This window comes from Vigna radiata, chromosome 6, assembly GCF_000741045.1.
Source record: "Vigna radiata var. radiata cultivar VC1973A chromosome 6, Vradiata_ver6, whole genome shotgun sequence".
Classification (NCBI taxonomy): Eukaryota; Viridiplantae; Streptophyta; class Magnoliopsida; order Fabales; family Fabaceae; genus Vigna; species Vigna radiata.
The window spans coordinates 35,446,651-35,465,698 of NC_028356.1; the positions used below are offsets into that span (position 1 = coordinate 35,446,651).

The 19,048-nt window shown below is 32.2% G+C and overlaps 1 protein-coding gene across 8 annotated transcripts; it reads left to right on the plus strand.

The window, feature by feature from the left end:
- Positions 1-10,602: 10,602 nt before the first annotated feature.
- LOC106765104 lies at positions 10,603-17,807 on the plus strand. Of its 8 annotated transcripts, none has more exons than XM_014649605.2 (10): positions 10,610-11,509; positions 11,943-13,082; positions 13,198-14,343; positions 14,508-14,549; positions 15,275-15,351; positions 16,510-16,594; positions 16,665-16,748; positions 16,861-16,962; positions 17,045-17,143; positions 17,362-17,807. In XM_014649605.2, exons 1-10 carry the CDS (start codon positions 10,787-10,789, stop codon positions 17,500-17,502), a joined length of 3,639 nt encoding a protein of 1,212 aa, XP_014505091.1. In that variant the 5' UTR covers positions 10,610-10,786; the 3' UTR covers positions 17,503-17,807. The 8 variants fall into 8 exon arrangements, 5 of the variants coding, with proteins under 5 accessions (XP_014505091.1, XP_014505093.1, XP_022638278.1 ...); XM_014649607.2 differs by having other exon boundaries at positions 11,946-13,082; XM_022782557.1 differs by having other exon boundaries at positions 11,378-11,509; positions 11,989-13,082.
- The last annotated feature ends 1,241 nt before the right edge of the window (positions 17,808-19,048 follow it).

The window sequence follows — 19,048 nt, forward strand, 5'->3', positions numbered from 1 at the left end:
TAGCTTATTACCTGAAGCTCTGATTCGAGGAAACCCAGTAAAACTCCTGGAATGATTCCGCGAATGCCACCACCATCAATACTCAGCACAGTAATGAGGTCTCCATCATCACCTTTGCTTGGAGTTTGAGTTGCTTCCATAGATTTGAATTGATTACTTACTAAGAGAAAGAGAAAGACAGAGAGAGAGATGGAATGAACTGAGCTTAGGAAAGAGCAAAGAATACTACTGATGAAACTTTTTTCAGAAAAACCTAGTTTTCATGGCTTAATTTGATGAGGAGAAGCTACATATTTATATAAAAGCTAAACCGTGTAAAGATTCAAGATGTTTGATCAGTCTTTATTGTAGCATGTTAAATTAGTTGCTACAAAAACAGGGAAATGGGTAATATTTTTCTTTTTCCAAGTAATAATAATAATAATAATAATAAAATGGTTATAAAAATATAAATTTTTGTATTTTTAAAAAAAAGAAAATACAAAGTAAAAATAGGTAATTTCAAATGAACATAAAAAATTTATATATTTCAATTAATTATTTCTCTATATATTTTCTTATGTGAATAATGTTGATTATTCAAAACTTTTGTACTAACGTTATTTTTTTCAGTTTTCACATGTTAGGTTGGAAAAACATTGTCTTGTGGACCACAGAGCTTAATGTGTTCCCTTTACATGTTAGGAAGGTTTGCAGAGTAATTCTTCACATGGTAATCGTGTGTCTTCTAGAGGAGTGGACCCATAATTTCTAACAACCAAACCCTAAATTCACTGTCACATTTTCCCATGTTAGTGTTATATAAACAATCTATTTATATATTGAAAATATGTTTTTATACTTTGATCACATTATAATTAATATACTTAGAAATATGATATATATACACTACATAGACTAGGTAATCCATGTAAAATATGTTTACTATTATTAACAAATACTTTTGGACACACATTAAAAGTTTCACTTTTTAAATTTTATAAATGTATGTTTCTTTCTCTCAAATTTTCTTTCATTGATTTTGATTTATCCCTATATATTAGTGATGGATCCACATTAGCACTTCTCTTTCAAGTTTATGAGTATTTTTTTATATATTATTTTTTCATTTCAATAAAATTAAATTGTCTAATATTATGTAAGTAGACTTTCGATATAAAGATTTATCGGACTCGGTCACTTATAATAATATTTGATTCTAATATAAATTATGAAATTTTATTTTGATATTTAATTTTTTTACTTTTATTTAATATTATACTTGAATTAATAATGAATAATTTTGAAATATCATCTTTCACAATATTATTATTATTTTCTTATAACTAGTTAAATCACCTTCAATTAATTATTAATAAAACTCATTTTTCTTCGAGAACATTTTTACTTTGATAGAGTATCAAAATTAAAATATAATAATTATTATTAACGCCAAAAGGTAATATTAATTGTTAATGCATGGATAGTAATGAACCATGAGTCAATTAGTCAATGAGAAAATATCTAAATATGTCAATGAAAATTCCAACCACCATAATAGCATGACTATTATTTTATGAGGCACGTGTTAGGTTAGAGGACTTTTTTAATTTTCTTGTCTGACTTGTTTAAATTATATAATTAATTCGTTAAATTCTCAGGAATTTTAAGAGTCTCCTTAATTATTATTCTCACTTTATATTTTCCCACTTACCTACTTTAGTTTCATACACAACAATTTCAAAAGACTATAATTATAAGAAAATACTTAGAAAAGGATAAGAATGCCATAATTGCATTTGTTCCTTACACCTAGGGATCAACAACAACTTAAAAAAATAATTATCAAATAGTAAGTGTAAAGTACAAAATTAAGGTTTAATCGTATTATTATTTTTTACTTATCTAGGATATTTAGAAAATATGCAATTTAAAAAATTAATTAAATTTGTTTTATTTTAAAAAATAATTTATCATACTATTGATGTAAAGTACTAATATTTACTTGACAACTATTTTTTCTTGTAATCTAATTTACTATTTTTGATCTCTGTGTGTGTGTTTAATTAAATCAAGTTGTAAATATCCAAAAAAAAATGAAAAAAAAAAACTATTAATCATGATTAAGCTTAATTTTTACTTTTCTTTAGTTAGAAAGTTATTATCAATGTTCTTCCATTATAATTAATCAATTGGATGATAAGCTAGTCTTTCACATTTGTTATCATATTTCAAACTCAAAGTTAATCAATCATTTTTTGTATTACATCAAAATTTATTAATATAAAAAAAAAGTAAAAACTATGGGAGAGTACTACAAATCTATAATAAAATTTATATTTTACGAGACATAGTACTCATTATAAAAAAATTAAACAAATAATGGAGACAAAACATTAAATTTTTTAATATTATTTTTTTTTATGAAAGTTAAATTAGTTAATTTATTATCATAATAATTTCTTTCACAAAAAAATATGAGAAATTTTGAAATGTATATGTGTATTGAAATGCATGCTTATTTGAAAGCCCTCCTTCCAAGCATGTTGTAATGTAACATTCCTTCGGGATGTTATTAAAAATTATAAATTTTTAATATATATACTAAATGTATTTATTTTGCATCATAAAATAAAATTAAAAATTTAATTTATTTCATCCGATAAATGTTCCACTCAATAACATTTATTTCAAATAATAAGAAAATATTTAAAAATATTCAATAATTAAAATTTATGCAAAATACGTTTGAAATAAAAGAAAATGCATTCCCAAAGCAATATCTAAGCTCCGGACAATTGTGCCTCTCAATCACCATTTGCAATAATATATGCTCACCTATAATACAAGTCATACGACATCCCAGATAGAAACCACAACTACTAATATACAAGGATGAACTAACTTAAAAGAAAACATAATAATTAAACTTAAGATATATAGCAATAACATGTCATAACACAACTCATTCAATTTTTCGTTAATTCATATAATAGCACATAATTAAATAAAAATTATTGTTCTATCATCCAACAATAATGAATCCACATGTAAACTTAGTCCAAGAGGTTCAATCATCAACATAATATAGCCTAGCATCCAAAACCAAACCACACTTCCTTCCTACTCCCCAAGAGTCTTTGAACAAAGTCCACTTCTCCTGCTTATCATTGAGCCTTATGGATGAAGTACACGTGTGTCACTTCTCATCACTCTCTAGAGAGTGTCCTGGTGAAGTTCACCTTTATACAACTACATCGAGTCCACCACTCCCTACTACTCTCCCAAAGACCACGGTTGGAGTCCTCAAGGACAACTCCTAGAACCCCCTCACCTTTTGTTGAAACACACACACCTCCACTCCCTATTGCTCTTCTAAAGATCAAAATTGCAATTCTCAAGGTCAACCTCTAGAGCCTTTAGAGGGTTACTCCCAGAGCCCTCTCACATCTGGCCAAGACGTAAGCTTCTCATTTGCACCATCACATTACATTCACAATAACACATAATTCATCATATTATCAAACAACCACATAACTTATGCTCACATCATTAGTACATGTAATATATAATTCAGGCGATAACCAACGTCCCTAACTTAGCACACAATTGTATTAACAATATTATCATACAAATATAAATGGAACAATCACATATGACATATATATATATATATATATATATATATATATATATGTGTGTGTGTGTGTGTGTGTGTGTGTGTATGTATGTATATAACAACAAACCTTTTTGTGTCCATTGAAACTTTATTCAACATAAATGATAAAGAATCTTTAAGTAAAACGAATTTGAGAACAAAATCTCTTCAACAAGGAAGATATGGTAGGACTGTCTTTTGAAACTTATATGAGAAGAACTTGAGGAAAAACATTTGCAATTGAAATTATCTATGACAAGGTCAAAGATTAAAACACATCTCCATGAATCTTATAATGTCCCACGAAGGAAGGAATTTAAAGAACATGAAGATCATAAGCACAATTGAAGAATAATTTAGGAAATTAAATAAATTGTAACTTTATTTTAATTTTATGAAATGTTAAATTCACAAGCGAGCCAATTTGGGTTTGTTGGGCAAGCGAGTCTCGCTAGCAAAAGTCTGCATCTGTAATTTTTATTTGGGTGTTGTTCCCTCCACCTCCCCAAGTCCTCCTCCACCTCCCCACTATTTTCATTTATTTCAAAAATATTTTACACCTCCCGACTATTTTCTTTTATTCCAAAAATACCCTATACCTCCCACTATCCTCAAGAATCTTTCTCTTTCTCTCTCTACATTAATGGAATATTCACATGATTCAGATTTGAATTTGTGATATACTGCAAAATATAAAATTAAGAGAAAACTTCAATATTATTGCTTTTACCACTTCCATTTTATATTAATAGTAAATAATAATAATATATTATTATTATATACTAACTTTATAATGACAAAAAAATTAAACAAATTCCAAATCTTTGACAAATAACTTTTCTTTTATATTTTAAGTATTTAATAATATTTTTATATTATTTATCTAATAAATTAAATACTTTATTCAATTTATTTGAGCTGAATATGTTTGTAAGTTAAAACATAATATAATGTTAAAAATTATAAATATTAAATGTAAAAAAAAACACACATATATATAAACATTCTTCTAGAAATTTAGAATAAAATTTTACCATTTATTAAGTAATTTGAAGAAAAAAAATATATTGAACAACAAAAATAAGATTGAATCAAACTTATTTAAGGGAATATATCAGAAGTTCAAATTTGAGTCATGTAAATGCTTCATTAATACAGAGAGAGAAAGAGAAAAATTGTTAAGGATAGTGGGAAGGTGTAGGGTATTGTTGGAATAAAAGAAAATAGAGGGGAGGTGTAAAATACTTTTGAAATAAATGAAAATAGTGGGGAGGTGGAGGAACATTTGGGGAGGTGGAGGGAGCAACACCCTTTTTATTTTCTTTTATTTTTATGCGTTTTGGACTTTGGGCTTTATTTTAGAATTTATATGTTTTCTTTAATTTACCTTTAAACACAAAGCTTTTAACCAAACAAGCTATCACAATATTTTAATATAATAATAATAATAATAATTTAAATACATTTTACTATCTATTATTTATCTTATCTTATGTATATATTTTTCTTGAGTCTTACATCTAACACATAAAATTGATCCTATAAACTCAGCATAAATAGAAATTTGTACTCCTACAAAAGTTTTAAAAACTCCCCATATATTCACCTAAACTTCCTCTAAATTTTGAAAATTTTCAACATCAAAATATCAAAGATAATATTACTCATGCTTTTTAGATTTATTCTCAGTGATACGCACTAACTTCTTAATTTGAAAAATAACAAAATGAAACATTATTGGAACTGTAACGGTTATCAGTTCAGTTTTTAAAAACTGAATCATAAGATAGTATACTGAACTGTTACTATAAATGGATCAGTTATTTTTAGTACAATATAGTACAGTTAACTGCAGTACAATACAGATCAGTTATTTTTGCACAACCCTATACACCACCACCTTTTCCATTGGCTTTTCCATTTCTTGTTCTTGATGCTCCTTATAAAGCAAATTATGGCACTAAATAAAATAAAACTTTCTTTATCTTCGTGTCACCCTAGACAAGAAAAATTGTTACAAAAAAAACGAAACAACAAAAAGCTTAATAGCTTATAATTATGGTTTAAAGTAGAGCTGTCAAAATGGGTAACCCGACCCGACCCGGCTCGACCCACCACGGGTTGGTCACTTAGTGAGCCAACCCAACCAGACTCATTTATTAGCGAGCCAGAAAAACTTGAACCCGGCCCGACCCACCACGGGTTGGTGGGTAAACGGGTTGGCTCACTAGCCCATTTAATTAAATTTTTTTAAATAAAAAAAATACAAACTTTCCGTAATTTAAATTTAAACAAATTTCACTCCCAAAAGTTTATGTTAAAACAATTCAAAATAATAATAAAAAGTACAATATAATTCAAATTGAAAGATATCAAAAAAGAATCCGTACTCAACAACATCAAAAAATTAATAGTGTAATCTATAACATAATTTTCCAAATTCAAAGATATCAAAAACAACTTGTTCAAATAATGTATAATCAAATTGTTTAAATAAAATGAACAAACTCTCATGTCAGAACAGGAAAAAAATCATTCCATGTCTTCAAATCTCCCACAACAAAAAATAAATTTATAAACCCCTATTTTTGTCATTATAGGGTTTTTGAAAAAAAAGAGAAAGAGAAGTGAGAAAACAAAAATGTGGAGAAAAGAGAAGAAAAAGAACGGTGTTTTCCTTACTCCTTGAATAATTTCAGTGAAGTGAGAGTGAGAGTACAGTCAAATTAGAGCAAGTACCGTGAGAGTGATTTGTGAGGGTAGAGGTTACTTTTTTGGTATACATAGTGAGTGAAGAGAGTATTTTATTTTTTAGGATTTCATAAATAAAATAATAAATTAAAAAAATAAAATTAGGTAGGTGGGTTGGTGGGCCAACCCGGCTCACCACGGGTTCAACCCGCATAAGCCGGGTCTAAATGAGCCGGGTTGAAATCTGACCCGCATATAGGTGGGTTGTATTTTTCAAACCCAACCCGGCCCGAACCCGTGACGGGCCGGGTTGACCCGCGGGTTGTGACCCATTTTGACGGCTCTAGTTTAAAGTAATGTATACTTTTGTATATGTGTTAATTTCTCTCTTTCTTATACATGCATTTATAAGTTATAAGAGATAGAATAGAAATAAATAAATTAAATAAAATGAGAAGGTATATACTCCCAATTAAGATGGGTTAGTTGATTTCAATTTTTATCTTGGTTGACTTTGACATTTGGATTAAACATATTTGTTTAAAATTTTATTTCATAAAAATCTATTTTGATCTTTATTTCCAACTAGTTTAACACAGTCAAGATCAAGACTTGCTTACTTTAACCTTTAGTTTAAGATAAATCGTCTCAATTTGAGTAAAGTCGTCTAAAGTTTTAGTTCATAACGATTCATCTTAACTTTTAATTTAAGTTGACATGTCTTGACCTTCAAGTCATACTAGCTTGTCACTCCATTTTGTTTGAGTTAATGAATCTCAAATTTTGGCCTAGAAAGACTTGTCTCAACCTTCAGCTTAGTCAACCTGTTTTAGCTTTAGTATTTGTCTTGACCTTAGACTTGAAATAACTTGTTTTGACTTTTAGTCTGGGATGGATTGTCTCTACTTTGACCCTTGATGACCCGTCTTCGCCTTCACCCCGAGACAGATGGTCTCGACCTCTGACCTGTGTTGAGCTTCGCCTGATCCATTTTGTATCATGGTCGTCTTGAACTTTAACACTAGACGATTCGTCTCGACCTCTAACACTAGACGATTTGTCTCGACCTCTAACACTAGACGATTCGTCTAGACCTCTAACACTAAATGATTCATCTCAAACTTCAGCTCAAAACAACCAGTCTCAACCTTCACCTTTGGTCAACTTGTCTCAACTTTCAGCACATGATGACCCTCCTCAACCTTATGCCAAGGACGACTCATATTGACTTTAACCCTAGTGACCAATCTTGATATTTGACCCTCGATGACTCATTTCAATCTTCGACTTAGGTCACTTTACTCTATCTTTTGTCCAAAATGGCCTATCACAACCTTCAATCTGGAAGATTCATCTCAACTGATGTGTGAGTAAAATGTAATTGCATTCACATCTTAGTTTAGGTCATTTGCATACATAATTGTATTGATTGAAGGATTTAGTCATGCATTATCTCTGTTTTGGATCATACATTGAGATTTTGTGTTTTTCTTGTAGATTGATGATTCTAAGTGCCAAAATCACAATTTGGGAAGAATTGATGTCTAAGATGAAAAGATGAAACAGAGAGTTCAACAACTGAATTGTGAACAGTCTCACAACCTGTGGATTGTGCTTCTAAATGCAGTGCAAAACAGAGAGTTCAACAACTGAGTTGTGGTTTTTACCACAACATGTGGATTTACGTCAGAGTTGCAGAATGAAAACAGAGGAGATCACATGCAGAATGGGGATTTTTCCATGGGTTGTGCAACGTTCCAGGAGCAGTTGCGAATCTCTTTTGTAACTGATTTAAAGAGATTAAAAAATTAAATAGAAAAGGAAGGAAGTTATTGTGGAGGGGAGTAACTACTCTCCTAAAATAGAGGAACAAGTGGAAAAAGAGGGGAGGAGTTGGAAAAACGGAAAGAGAGAGAGATAAAGGGGGATCAACGTGCAACATTCTTCATCTTCTTCTTCTGCAGCTTTTTCAGACTTTTGTTTTTTGGAACTTCCTTTACATTATGCAGAACTAATTTTCCATTTGTTAGAGGATTGATGTAGTACTTTTGATTATACTTTCTGAACCTTTTCAATTGATGTTGTTTAATTTTAATTATCCTTGTGTACTATTTATGTTTTAATGTCTATTCCATGAGCAGTTTCACAATTGGGAGATTGGTAATTGCTTNNGTTTATAAATAGAANAGATTAGATGTTGTCACAATTGGGAAATTGGACACAACTAGTTAGTTTGAAATTGAGATGTGATTGTTCTTCATGATCTTATTGGATTTGTAACTGGCCTAAGGGATTGGGGGTTCAAATTCAATGGATAAGTTTGCCTATCTAAGGGATTAGGGGTAAACAAGCTCGTAATAAACTCTAGTGAATAATTATAATTTACACATCGATTGAAAAGGAGAAGAATTTATATGAAAAGGTATGAAATCAATTCTCTAACATTGTTTATATCATTTGAATTTCCATCACTTATTTATGTTCATCATTTTACTTGATAAATTTTATCACTCAAAATTAAGTAAGTTAGTAAACTAGTACTCAACTCATTCAATCCCAGAGGACGATATTTTGTTATTACAATTACGATTGGTACACTTGCCAAACGTACATCATCAACTTTTAGGCTAAGGTGACATGTCTCTAATTTTAGCTCGAAATGATCCAGCTCGACCTTCAACCTCACTTTATCTTGATAACCTAGATGAAAGTGTTGTTTTTAAAAGTTAATTAAAGTCTTATAGTTGGGTCAAGACAACCTTGACCCTAATTTTAACCCACTTTAAGAGAGAGCTTTGGGCTAGAACTTTTATTTTTAATCCCTCGTTATGTTGTCTCCTAAAAAAAGACTTATTCGATGATAGGTTATGAGTGATTCATAAATCATAAATCAAATTGACAAGTCTAAATATAATTAATTTTTATATATAATAAACGAATATGGAATAATATAAGTAAAAATATATAAGTATTATATATGGAGCAACATACTTTTTTTTGGATGATTTTTTATATATAATTGTGTAAGAATAACTTTTGGAGAATAAGTTAGGATGGAAAAGTGAAGAGAATAGATAGTTTACTTATCAAACATCACCATTAATTGAACTATTTGTACGAGTATGCTAATAATTAGATTACCATTACTTAATATAAGATAAATAAATATTTGTATAATATTTACATTATCTTTTAAAAAAGATTAAAATAAACTTCTCACTTTATAAGAAATCATATTATATCTACATAATTAAAAAATATATTTGTCTTTTATATTTTATGATTCTATTTACACTTAAATGACTTTCATGTTTACTTTGTATTCTCATATATTATTATCAAAATTAATTAAAAACACACAAAAAAAAAAACATTCTTTCTGGTACTGAATCAACCAAGATTTTTTTTTTCATATAAAGATCACATGCAAGGTCCTTGGTCCCCATATATGAAAAACCTCCTAAAATCAACTCAAGAAAAAAAAGTAAAGAAAAAGTTGCTCTAAAATAAATATATTTCTCATCAAACAAATTTGTTTTGTTTTCAAATATAATTTCTAAAGAAAAGATGAACAAATCTTTCAAATAAACTTTTTTTTTTTAAATTAATTTTTAGATTACTTACTCTACCAATCAATCTAATATATACATATTCTTAACCGATCTAATATATACATATTAGATCAGTTTTTGTTACAATTGATTTAATATATTTATAAAATTGTCATCACATTTTTAATTAATTTAGTTTGGGATTTTATATCTTGTTCTAATATCTCTATTTTTTACTGATATATTGACAGGTGATGGGATGCACAAAGAAATTTGATAGGGTGGTGGCAGTCCTTACCAAACTGTTTATGTAGCTACTGTCTTGAAGGGACCGGGTTAGCCTAGCCCAAACTTAATGGGTCACCAAAAGCTTTTCTGCACCACCAAAATTTCTAAATACACTGTAAAATTTTATAATGACCTTCCACTTTTTCTAAAAGTTAAACATTTTTATTTGTAGATTGTGTCGAAGTTATAATTCATCATTCGTTTGGTTGATATTGATTTCTTTCATTAATAACATATATCTTCCTCACTTGTTTAATAGTTGGTGTTGTCCTCTTAGAATTTTTAAATTTTCAAAATTAACTATTTTATTTAAATATAATTTTTAAATTTTAATATAATATTTCAGAAAATCGAAATTGAGCAGGAAGCAATTGCCTAATCTCCGTCTGCCTGGACAGAGGGACAAAATGAAATCATTCGAAAGCATATTCGTATAAGAAAATTTCTTGATATAGAAAATTGAATATGATCCATGTACCATTTATTTACGAAGTGCAAGATATGCTCCCGCCATACTCGCCGCTTCCATTTTCTAAATCATCTTCGAGTCTTCTCTTTCTCATCCCTTCTCTTCGCAATACACCAAAACCAAAAATAATAAAAAATAAAATAAAATAAAATGTTTCGAATCCGTAACAGAACGCTACCACTTCTTCGCCACCATCTTCCTCGAACAATTTCTTCTTCGACAAAAACTTGCAATTCAACAAAGAAAAGCGTAGAGAATTCTCAAATTGCACCAATCCACGGTCACAGCCACAACCTCTCTCCTATTGCTCCGCAATCTTCCTCTCGGGCTCACGTTCTCGCGCTCTCTGCCGCCGCCATTCTCACCTCCGCCGCCTTCCTCAACTCCGACTACGTCCGCCAAGAATCCGATCGCCGCGGAGAATCCAATCCTCTCTACGCGAGAGCCGAGAACGCCACGCGCAAGGCGGCGGACTCCTTCGACCGGATTTTCCACCACGCCAGGCGCACGGGCGTCGCTGCTGCGGTCCTCTGGCACTCTCTGTGCTCGGTGCTGTCGTCGGCAAATCATGAGGTGCGCTCCGGATTCGAGATTCGCGTTGCGGCTTTGCTCGCCGATATCGCTGCCGCGAACTCCGGCCGTAGGGCTGCGATCGTCGGGGCAGGTGGCGGCGCTGTCGTGGACTGGCTGCTGGAGGCCGTGACAAAAGAAGGCGGCGGAGGCGGCGGCACTCAGGCGGAGTCCGCGAGGGCGCTTGCTTATCTGATTGCGGACCCTAACGTGTCTGCGGCGGTTCTTGGGAGACCTCACGCGGTTCCGAATCTTCTGAGGTTCATCTTTTCGTGTCAGCCTCGGCGTTCTCAGAATAAGAAGGTAAATGATTCCTTTTGTGAATTGCTTTTTCTGTGTTAGTTGGTGTGCTCGCCTTTTTTGCATTCGCATTTGCAAACTGAGCAATCAATTGGACTTTATTCCTAGTGTGCTTGATTATAGAGCCTCTTGTCTCATAAATAGGGTTTAATCTTTTAAATGTGATGAACGATTAAGTGAATAGGTATCACTTATTTCGGTTGCGAATATATTAAATGTTGTACTTCTCAATAATACATTTAGTTTATTTATTTATTCATTGAGGATATTTTGTAAGAAGACTGAGAAGTTATATGTAATCCTTGGAGATGTCTTTTGAACTATTTTTCATGCACAGCTAGATCTATTATATAAATGCAAGCTTCACTGAAGATGTTGACGATAGTGTCTTTTTCTGATTCTGGCATTGGTGACATTATGCAAATTTTTGTGGCAGCAGCATTCAAGACGTAGTGCATTTGATATTTCTGATTCTTTGAAAGGCAGGAGCATGCTTGTGGCTGCCATTATGGATATCGTTACGTCAAGCTGTGACAATACACAAGACGTGTCTTTTAATCCATCATTGCCTGGAAATGCTGAAACTAGAGACATTGCTTCTGCCCTACAAGTAATTGAGGAAGGGGGTTTGCACTTGGATGAGCCACCTGAAGGTGAAGATGATGATGGTGGGACCGGAAGCAAAGGGATTGGGATCAAGATACTTGAAGGTACCCCTGTTTTAGGGCTTTCAAGGACCAGCAGTGATTCATATAGTGAAGAATTGAAGCATCAAACTTCTAAAACTATCAAATATCAAAATAAGTACGACAATTCTCGGCAACAAAATAATGTATCCTCTTCTGTTGTTCCTGGTCTCTGGGATGATTTACACTGTGAACATGTTGCTGTTCCTTTTGCCACATGGGCATTAGCAAATTGGGCAACAGCATCAGAATCAAATAGAACTCGTATTCAGGAACTGGATCGAGATGGACAGGCAGTCATGGCTGCTTTAATGGCACCCGAGAGATCTGTAAAATGGCATGCAAGTTTGGTGGTGAGGTTGCTATTAGAAGATCGCAATGCACCTTTGAATGAATCTATTTCTGAATGGGCTTCGAGTATTCTTTCTACTATATCTCAGGCATCCAAGCATGAAGATGTTTCTTTGGCTAATATAGCTTTATCTGCCCTTCTCTTATCTGTTGAGAGGAGCCCTGCAGTGCAGAATATACTGATGGAGAATGGTCTTAACCCAATGAGAGAAATCGCCAAGCAGATGACAAAACATAAGCAGGTGCAAGAAGCAATGGCAAAGGCATTAGAGCTACTTTGTACTGGAGAGCTGCACTTGTCGCTTGAAGAGGGTCAAAAATGGTCAGGCATTCTTGTACCTTGGGTTTTTGGAACATTTTCCTCTGATACTATACGATCTTCAGCCATAAAGATTCTTTCTCAGATCATGGAAGACTACGGTCCAACATCTGTACCACTTTCTCAAGGATGGTTAGCCGTGATGCTATCTGAAGTGCATAGTTCTATCAAGAAGTCAAATGATAATGGAACCAATCAACCAAAAAGTGATAATGTAAAGGTATGCAAATATTTTTTCTTATTCTATATAAATGACCTTTCACTATATCTGATAGTGCTACTTCAATTCCAAGTCTGCTTTTGATGCACATTTTAGCTGTGTTAACCTTTTGCAGACATTAATCAATAATGCGAATATTGCTTCTGCTGCACAAGTTGCCAGTCAACTATCCACTGCTGTTGTTAATCTGGCAGCTAAAAGAATGGGAGTTGCATCTAATTCTGGGGATGCATCCCCACTGGCAGATTTTCTGTCTCTGGAACCTTTAGCTGGACCATTTAAAAATTTAAAAAAAGATAATTTGCCTAAATTAGATGCTGCAGATTCTGCTGTGGCAACGCTGAAAGGAATTAAAGCTCTGACTGAAGTTTGTGCTGAAGATTCTGGTTGTCAGGACATGATAGTTGATTTTGGGATTTTATGTTTGCTGAGGCGCTTTATGTTGAGTGATGATTATGAGAAACTGGCTGCTATTGAGGCTTATGATGCATCATCTAGAGCACATGAGGGGAAGGAGCGGATATCAAATGTAGATTACAAACCACCTGCATCAGATGTATATAATTCAGCCAGTGTCCGAGTTCCACCCACTGCTCATATCCGCAAGCATGCAGCTCGGTTATTGACCATCCTCTCACTGCTTCCCAAAGTCAAGAAGGTCATCACAGCTGATGAAACATGGTGCAAATGGCTTGATGATTGTGCTAATGGCCGAATTCCAGGTTGCAATGATCTTAAAATTCAAAGCTATGCCAGAGCAGCACTTTTAAACGTCTTTTGCAATGACCAGCCCAATGGAAGGAGTGGAAGTGGAAGTCCTTCTGACGGTGGTGTAAAAAGTTATAGGAATGCATGTCCTCGTTATGATGACATGATATTCTTGATAAATTCTCATCTTCCCCACTGGAAATGTCCCAAAGAAACAGGTCAACAAGAACCACTCTCAAGAATGATATCTCTGGCTCCTTCTACCGATACTGAAAATGGAACAGAGTCCTTGAATAACAGCAACTGCTCTATTTCTAATGATTCAACTAAAATCAACCCAGATAGAAATTTGCCTCCACTAGACATAGTTTTTGTCCATGGGCTCCGTGGTGGGCCTTACAAAACTTGGCGTATAGCTGAGGAAAAATCCTCAACTTCTTCACATTTGGTCGAGAAGGTTGACGAGGAAGCAGGAAAGCTTGGAACCTTTTGGCCTGGTGAATGGCTTTCTAGTGATTTTCCTGAGGCTCGGTTGTTTACCCTAAAATACAAGGTTTGCCTTAGTAAAGTTGGGGCATATTAGCCTTAGTAAGATGAATGTTTGGGATAGGAATTGCATTCTTTTTGTGATGTTAGTTCTATCACCTTTTCTAGAGTTTGTTTCATGCGTGGTTCCCTTTACCTCCATCTAATTCTTTAGGTAAATGCTTTATGCAGACTAATCTCACACAGTGGTCGGGAGCTAGCTTGCCTCTTCAGGTTGCAATTTTAAAACACCTCATTATTTATTATCTAGAAACAGCATTAGCTTTTATTTCTCTACCATGTCTGCTTCTTAGTCATCTGGGAGGTTGCTAATACTTGAATTTATAAAAACAGATTTGGGGTCGTCATAGTCTATGAGCCTCGTTAAGGTTAAAGAAATTTATCAATTTTTAATGCTACAGTCATTCTCGACCTGCATTACCATACAAACTTGCAAATTGCAATTTTCACATCTTCGTGTCTGGAGCTGAAGCACCATTAGAAAGATTGTATGATCAGTATTGTTACCATTTTATGAAAATATAAATCTAGACATCATACTAACATTTAACCTGTGCTTAAATGACTGTCAAGAAAAGCTGCGCTTAAATGAACTGTTACTAAGTGAGACTGATTTTATGGATGAAGATCTAAACAATTTACTGGATTTGAGTTGAAGCAGTTGTGAGAACGTTTCTTTCTTTCTATATCCTTTTGTTTCTTCATTATTAGATTGATATTTTCATGTTTCTGGTTTGCCTATTAGGGGCACGTATCCCAGCTCTTAAATTTCTCTAAAACTATACACTTATAGATCTACAATCAAATACTTAAATTCCTCCCTACATATGGTTGCAGTTGACAATTTCTCTCGCATCCATACCACTTTCCTTTCACTTACCTACTGCCAGGCCTCTTTGTTGTGTAGTTGATATACTTGTTTATTTTGAAATTTGCAGGAGGTTAGTTCTATGCTATTGGAGAAGCTTGTTGCTGCAGGGATTGGGGATAGACCTGTTGTTTTTGTTACTCACAGGTTAGTCTAGCTGCCTAGGGAATTCATGCATCTCACTTGATTATTGCTTGTTTTCAGGTATATCATGTTAATGTTTTTTTGGTTTGATATGCTTTTAGTGTATCAATCCATCTAATATAATACTTGCATTATTTTATCTTACTTCTTCTAAAACTATTTTCTTAAAATTTTCCTGCAATATTCAATTTTTTGGCATTTAGTTTCTTTTGCCTATACTTGTTGTTGGAAGTCCTACATCAAGTAGAGATAAAGTCAATTTAGAATATATAAATAACCTCACTTAACATTCTGGTTTTGTGGGATTCAATTAGATTTAAAGTCCACAACTAATTCAGATATCTTGTAATGACACTCTCTTTGTACAATTTTTAGTTTAATCCCTGTAAGTATGCTTTTTTTTTTTTTTTTTTTAATTTCAACTCCTTAGTCCCTGAATCTTTAGCCACACCAGCCATTAACAGTAACCCTATTTAATGACAAGGACTAATGCTAAAAAATTTAATATCACATGGAAAGACTATTTTAAAAAAAATTTAAAAGTACTGAAATAGGAAAAAGTAGGTACGTTATAGGACCTAACTCATGTTTAAGGCATGCTTTAATCATAATTTGTTTTTCAATCACTCTTTCAATGGCACCAGGGCAAAATCTTGATGTTACTTTCGTTAGTGATTATATACAAAAGGGTTTTAAATTTAAAAATTGAATATCATGATTGATTCACCATCATACAGAGTTTTAGTTTGCAACATTTTTTTTTTTAAATATAAACATGTCATGTTTATACACCTTGCTTTGAAATAGAAGTAGCAGAACAAATTAGTACCTGTACGTGTGTGTGTGTAATATATTTTGTTCTATTTTTGGCAAGAATTGTTGTGAGGTGTGATGGATGTAGACGTCACTTTGTATGTATTAAGAACAAGTGGTGACAAGTATTTTTGTGGTTTGTGTCCCAGCTGTAACTGCTTTTATCTTTCCAGTATAGAGGTAGCCTAGAAGTCCTTTTGGACAATGACAAAATTAATTGTCTGTCTAGTAATTTATATATGTCGTGTAAATTGTATTTTTTTCAAATGTCTTTTAGTCACCAAGATATTTGTTTATTCAAACTTTACCTCACTTTGTTTTGTCTTTGTGCTTTTCTTTTGTTTGCAGTATGGGAGGTCTGGTTGTGAAGCAAATTCTACATAAAGCAAAGGAGGAAAGATTAGATAATCTTGTGAAGAATACAATGGGAATTGTAAGTATTGATTCTTTAATTAAATATATGCTTAAAGTATGAAGGTTTTTTAATGTTATTTTGGTTGCAGGTTTTTTATAGCTGCCCACATTTTGGTAGCAAACTTGCAGATATGCCTTGGCGAATGGGCTTCGTGCTTCGTCCAGCTCCCACAGTTAGTATTTGAAGTTTTCAGCAGTAGATGTTGGTTAACGTATTTCATGTTTCAATAATACTTGCTACAATTTGAAAGAGTGTTTTTGCTCTTGGTTTTTAACGTTTAACAGATAGGAGAGCTAAGAAGTGGATCTCAAAGACTGATAGAGCTTAATGACTATATTCGTCAACTTCATAAGAAGAGGTTGCTTGATGTTCTCAGCTTTTGTGAGGTAATCGGCAATTAAGCTATTTGCTAGTATCTATTCCGATGTCTTTTCATGAGTTTGACTTGTGAATGACTACTTTTTGCAGACCAAGGTAACTCCAATAGTTGAAGCTTATGGTGGATGGGCCTTTCGAACAGAAATTGTACCAATTGAGTCAGCATATCCCGGATTTGGGGAATTAGTCGTAAGTATATTGTGAAATTCTATCTCTTTTTATAAGAAAAAGAATGAAATGAAGAGTAAAATATTTTGTCTAAATAATTCATTTTCATCCAAGCTCTGACCTTTGTCCCCCCACCCTTCCCAGCATCCCTTGCAATATTAAAATCGACTGTACTTTTTTGTAGTATTATAGCAGTTTAAGTGTTTGTTTTCCTGATTTAGCTTCTAATTTTTTAACAGGTATTGGAGTCAACAGATCATATAAATTCTTGTAAGCCAGTGAGCCGCTCAGACCCTTCGTATACGGAGACGTTAAAGTTCTTGCAGAGAGTAAAAGTATGCCTTGACTCGGCTTATGCTTCCGGAGAGGAGCTTAGCTAGGTGTTCCAGAGTGGTATTTATGTCAAATGCATGGGAAGTCCATGCCTTCAACTTGACTCAACAACAAAAACGTCATCTACAAGAAATCCAAGTTTAGCATAGTTAATGAAACTTAAAGGTGGACTAACATGTGCAAGCCTTGTATTAGATATGGCTTGCCTTAGCTTGTACAGTTTCCCATTCATCAACCATTCATTTTGTCCACTGACCCGTAGGGATTGTACATTAATAGGAAACACAAATGTAATCACTTTGTTGTATCTTCTCTCATTTTCTTATAATAAACTCATTTCTTTCATCATATTCATCCAAGCAACAATACAATATTCATTATCGTTGCTTAAAATTGGCTTACACATTCATGATTTATATTTTACAAATACTTTCTTCACTTCAAGTAGTTTGATTCACTGTATCTTTAAAGGTTTTTAGTATAGAGTAATGTTACTCTTTTATATGATTAAACTTATGTTTCATTGGTATTATATTTTATTTGGTGGATAATTTTCTTGATAGAAACACTGGAATGTAGGTTAAATTAAAGAAACCAAAATGAAAGTTATAATGTGGCTTTTGATTTAACTGTATTGTGTTTTTGTTTTATTGTAAATTTAATTGAGAATATTTTAAACACTAGACTTGTAGTGGAATTTAATACACAAAAGACCGTAATATGAATTTAAAATTAATTAAAAGTGACAGTGCAATTGAACAAGAAGATATTTATAATATACAATTAATATTTATATAAGAAAAAGTCATACAAACATATAAAATGAATTTGGGAAATTTTGATCCTCTATTCCTTACTTGGTTGTGGCTTTTTTAATGCAAAATGAAATAATTTTATATTATGTTTCCTCTGATTTGAAGTTAATTGTCAAAATATAATAAATCAATATATTTTGCTTGCATGCATAACATAGTAAAAAAGCAATATGATAATCAAGATTTTACATTTGTTCATCTTATATGATAAGTGTTATTAGCAACTCAAGAGACATAATTTTATGAAGTAATATGTAATATTTTTTTGAAAAAATTAAAAAAGCAAAATGAATTATAATATTAAAATAGATGTAATCCAAAATGAGTACCTTACTTTAATATTTATAATTGATCAATCTCATAAAAACAAAATTGATTAAATGATCAACGGGTAAATATAATTAACTTTAAATGAAACACAACAATACTTTTATTCCACGGTAACTTCACGAGGTTTCATCAAAATTTGACATTTAGGTAATTTTTTATAATCTGCATTAATATTTTTATATTTATGTTAAATTTTCTTTACACATAATATAGCTAGAAATTAATATATAAAAGTTCAGTCTGTTCTATCATCAACTTCATAAATGAACCCATTTATATATATTCATTTTCAAATCGAAATTGAAAATTTGAAATTATCAATTTACTGAATAAAGTCTACCAACATACTCGAATGCAGTGACGACAGAAGAAATTTAAATATTTTAATTTGTGATAGGATTAAAAGAATAATTATTATTTAAAAGTCATCAGAAAATTAACATGTATA

Excerpts from the sequence above, each read along its gene's own strand:
- LOC106765104 (XM_014649605.2), top strand. The coding sequence starts at position 10,787 with ATGTTTCGAATCCGTAACAGAACGCTACCACTTCTTCGCCACCATCTT. Across the intron at positions 16,963-17,044 it reads ATGTTCTCAGCTTTTGTGAG|ACCAAGGTAACTCCAATAGT; the intron begins GTAATCGGCAAT and ends TACTTTTTGCAG. Across the intron at positions 17,144-17,361 it reads CCGGATTTGGGGAATTAGTC|GTATTGGAGTCAACAGATCA; the intron begins GTAAGTATATTG and ends ATTTTTTAACAG.